At 33.7% G+C, this 4,878-nt stretch overlaps 1 protein-coding gene across 1 annotated transcript; it reads right to left on the minus strand.

Moving 5' to 3' along the window:
* Nucleotides 1-501: 501 nt before the first annotated feature.
* Nucleotides 502-1,707, minus strand: LOC141660403 (acetyl-CoA-benzylalcohol acetyltransferase-like). Its single transcript, XM_074467387.1, has one exon. The coding sequence runs from the start codon at nt 1,705-1,707 to the stop codon at nt 502-504; it is 1,206 nt and encodes a 401-aa protein (XP_074323488.1).
* Between the last annotated feature and the right edge of the window lie 3,171 nt (nt 1,708-4,878).

The raw sequence follows: 4,878 nt of genomic DNA on the forward strand, positions 1-4,878 counted from the left end.
CTGAATCTTCAACATTTATGAAACCCTGAAAGTCTTTAACATTTGTTCTTCACTGAGACATGATCATATTAATGAACTTCTTTCAGTGACCTGTAGACAGACTTCAGGCCTTCTTCTAATCTTCTGATTCTTTGTATTTGCCTTGTCTTCATTCTTCCTGATTTCATGTGTAGATGTAGTATTATTGAACTGTCCTGTTCTAGTGTTGTTATCGTGTTGAGTTATCACGTAATTGTTCATACAGCTACGCAGTCTCACCAACAACAATGCATCGTTCTTACATGAGATAAGCTTCGATCTTGATTTTCTCCTGCTCTGATACCAATATGACTAATGTATATTCATACTAAAAAACAGTTAGAGAGATTGAGAGAGAGATCTGAGAGAGAGAGAAATAGAAATGAAATGTCTAACTAACTTTCTTAATATGTAAGATTCCACATCTGTTTGTTTGTATACAATTGATACTACCTTTAATATTATGATAATTGTTTTCATTGATTAAACATTGACCATAACAACAAGTTCTACGGGGACACTTGTGACACCCACCCACTCCGGCTTCCCCCACCCGAAATCAACATCGTACATCGGAAAGTTGCATAATGTGTTAAAGAACCTGAAATTCACTCCATCGTTTCCCTTCTCTTCGCGTATAATGTTAATATTTTTAGCCACCTTTGTCATCAGCTCATTCGGGTCAGAAATTTTTGAACATTCCCCTATTTCATTCTTTATGGTCTTACTAAACAAGCTCACCAAATGATGCAACTCTAAATTCTCAGGTTTAGTACCATTTCCTCGCTTAAATCTGATAGGAATTTGAAAGTAAAAATTCCCAAAAACATTTTGGGGAATGTCTTTGATTCCAGTTCTTCCTCTCAAGTTGACAGAAGTGCAAAGCGTTGAATCTCTTAAACTTCCATGTTTTGCTTGATCAATGCTGATTAGAACCTTCCATAAAGTACAAGCTAAAACCTCTACACGTGAAGGGTTAACAACATTTCCAGTACTAGCCCTTACTTCTGATTTTAGGTTCAAAATAGTTTTCTGAGGAAACACAAACCTCCTTGTAACCATTTTTATATTCCTCAAAAATGGAGAACCACTAGGCTTGATCATCCCAGATAAATCTCTTTTTGGAAATATGGAAGGTATGCAGAAATTCGGAAGCATTGCTTCATCAAGTCCAGCTCTACATGCAATGGACCATTCACGAAAGAATGTAGATCCAGAGAATCCATCTAGCTTTATATGTGAACAAAGTCCACATATTACTAGTCCCCCGCACTTGAACGTGGTCAGTTGTATGCCTACAATGGGAGAGATGTCCATTTTAGGCTTTTGTATGTCCCATGGAACAAGGCAATGTAAAAGTTCAAGATTTGTAGAAGCATTGTCAAGCAATTCAGCTAGTGTTACATCAAGTGCTTCAGCTTCCAAGTAATCGACCCCTTGGTCGTTACAATTGACACATGAACCATCAATGGAGAATCTTCCGGCTAGTGGATAGAATCGAATCAGGGTCTCAGATAATGATGCTTCTAAGCGGCGTCTGCTAGTGCTCCCAGATTGAAAAAAGTAAATTGTGGGAATGTAAACCGGAGGTTGCATCTGATCAAAAAAGGACAGTTCAGAGGTTAAAAGGTTCTTTGGGGTTGGATTTGCTGGTTTCACCATTTTACGAGATAACATCTTGACCTCCATTGCAACCTTGAAATCTATAGAAAGGGCAAGTCCAGGGACTCTGTTTATTTCAGAAAATTGAAAGTGAAAATGAGATCTGAAATTAAAATGTCTCTCAGGTCTCTACATTCCTATTTATATTAGTCAAGTATTCATCAAGTAAAGAACACAAACGAAATTGCTTTGAAACTTCACACTATTTGCATGAGCTCTTTGTCTGCTAAAATTAAGATAGTTTGTTAGATTATGTGAATGAAATCTTCAAGTTACATGGAAACGTTTTCCCTGTGTTGCGATTTGCAAAGTCCACAAGTTCTGAAGCAAAGCGATTGTTGAAGATGCACAGCTCGAGATTTCGATGATCAAATTTTTATGATCACAAGCCTTCACTTTTTTAGACAAGTTGATTCCTTGTGTGTGTGTAGCGAGTAAATTTCACCCAAAACCACATTAATTTGATTGTCAAGGGTTCTGTCAAAGGAGAAAGATCTTATTGTCGCTGTTTAATTTGTTCGAATTGTGTCAACCACAGCAATTTCATCCTGAGGAAAAGTTTCTGAATTATATGTTTTACAATGTTCCTTGAGCATACTATATGTTAAAGCAAGCAATTTACAACCTACACTTTACGAACCACCACAAATTGATCAAATTTCTTTTAGAAAAGGTATCTAAATGCAGTTATTAAATATCCTCTTAGATGGCTCTCATTTCTTTTACCAAATAATTTTATTATAGGAAATTCAAATTTGATATTGACTAATGTATATTCATACTAAAAAACAGTTAGAGAGATTGAGAGAGAGATCTGAGAGAGAGAGAAATAGAAATGAAATGTCTAACTAACTTTTTTAATCTGTAAGATTCCATATCTATTTATTTATATACAATTGATACTACCTCTAATATTATGACAGCTGTACTCATTAACTAAACATTGACCATAACTAACTAATCAACTAAAAGCTATTGCCAATTTCTTTTGTATTGGCATTTCAATATGCTGCATAATATCTTTATTTGACTACTATAATAAAAATTGAAGCAATTAAGATTCTACTTTGTGATAGAAAATAATCACTATTGTTTCTTCTTGTCAAAAAAAACTATGATCTTTTGTGGGCTTCTGGAATAAATTTAAAATTCTACAAGTCTCAGACTTTAATTATACTACTCTGTGTAGTAATAACTGCCCTGATCCCTTATGTTTCATACAATTCGATTCAGATGAAGTTCTTTCCAATCTAGATGACCCAGAATACATCAATATTTTGAATCAGAGATCAATTAATCGTGCAACTACAGGTTTTACGTCCCGTACATCATCAAGAAGTCCGTTAACTGGAAGTAACCATCGTAGAAGATAATGTATGTTACCTTGTACTATTACAGTGGGGAGTGTCAAGAGATCTTCCCCTTTCAATGGCTGAACGGAGGGGCTGTCAGGTGTACCTGATATTATACAAGATTATAGGTTTGTAGTTTGTCATGTTGATGCCCAAAAGCTTGTATACTTTGTTAAGTGTTCTTACAAAAGAATCATAGTTTCGCTGTAGAAAAGTTTCCTAAGTTAAGATTAAATGGGAATCCATTTTTGTAGTAATCGGTTTTAACACATTATTGTCTGATATTTATAGTTGATAAAATAATAAAGTCCAGTAGACTTCTGAAGACTGAGAATACAAAAAAGGTAGAGTATCCAGAATTTTGAACTTCAACACCTTTAATAACCAGAAACTCAGAGTTTTCATCTCATGTTACCCCAGAGGCGGATTTTCTAAGTGGTAAGGGGATCGGATGAATATGTATATTCAAATTATATAAAAATTAAAAATGATCCCCTTTAATTTTTGAAAGAAAAAATTCTCCCCTACTTAAAGTTTTTTTGATATCAAAAGTCATTTCACTGGGGCAATATTTATAAGTGAAAGTTATAAATTTTTTATTATAAAAAATTATGAGTTATAAATTTAAGTAGAAGTTAGGAATAGATAAAAAAAAAAGATAGGAATAGATATTGAACGAGCATTCCAAGTTAAAACACTTTAACACCATTATTTTGATAAAATTATAATGAAGTTAATATGAAGTTGATTTTTTGCCTATCATGCATTAACCTACGTAATTTTTTTATCAACATTTGATGAAAATTTTATCCTTCAGAATTTGATCAAATACGTTTTCTAATCACTTAAAGATCAGCTTTTTAACTATATAGTTAACATAAGAACCAAAGTTGATTTTCAAAATTTGAATGATATTCTTGACCTCGTTCAAAAAATGGTTGAAAAACACAAAGATAGTGGTGTAATTCCGTTCGGGCGAGCCGGGTTTCGAATCAGGTGTAATTTGAGCCGAATTTAATGTAGTCATGCCGGCTCATTTAGTTAAAATGAGTCTAAACCTCTGCCAAAACCCGACTCGTTAATTTCACGAGTCGAGTCGAGACAGTTCATTTAGCTAAATGAGTCAGTTTAGCGAGCCGACTCATTCAGTTTTACATTAAATCGAGACTAAAACGCTATCCCGAATTCGGCTCGTTTAATTTCATGAGTCGAGTTGAACCAACTTATTTAATTAAACGAGCAGAAACCTTTACCCGAACTCGGACTCGTTTACGAAACGAGTTGAGCCCAGTAAAACGAGTTCGAGTCTAAAATATTTGGCTCGAGCTCGTTATTTTTTTTTCAGACCCCCTTATATTTCAAGCTGGATTTGCCAATGTGTGGCCCACCGTATTTTAATGTCAGTCTATCTAGATTTAGATTATATAACCAAGTTGCCATTTACGACAATTAAGATATCAAATCATAAGTTCATAATTTGAACCCGTCTGACCATATTTCAAAATTTCTTTTTTTTTGAGTAAAAGACCTAAATAACCATTTTTAAATAATAATTACCCAAAATATCCATCAGAATTTTAGGTTGTCCAAAATATCCACTATACTCCATTTTCAGTGAAATATCAGAATTTTAAGTTGTTCAAAGTATCCACCATCATCATGCTTGATACTCCTTTGTTACTAGAGTATCAGTTATATACTCATTTATCAGCTCATTTACCGGCGGGGAAAAATGTGAGATATACTCCTTTCTCAGTGGAATATTGTCTAAAATTTTAAAATATTTAAATTGTTAAAATTTACTTTTATTTATTTTTTAAAGATTTTTAAACCCCATATAGGAAAT

The sequence above is a fragment of the Apium graveolens genome, chromosome 5 (assembly GCF_009905375.1).
Source record: "Apium graveolens cultivar Ventura chromosome 5, ASM990537v1, whole genome shotgun sequence".
Lineage (NCBI taxonomy): Eukaryota > Viridiplantae > Streptophyta > Magnoliopsida > Apiales > Apiaceae > Apium > Apium graveolens.

Bases quoted from the DNA above. Each gene is read 5' to 3' on its own strand.
- LOC141660403 (XM_074467387.1), bottom strand. From the start codon at position 1,707: ATGGAGGTCAAGATGTTATCTCGTAAAATGGTGAAACCAGCAAATCCA.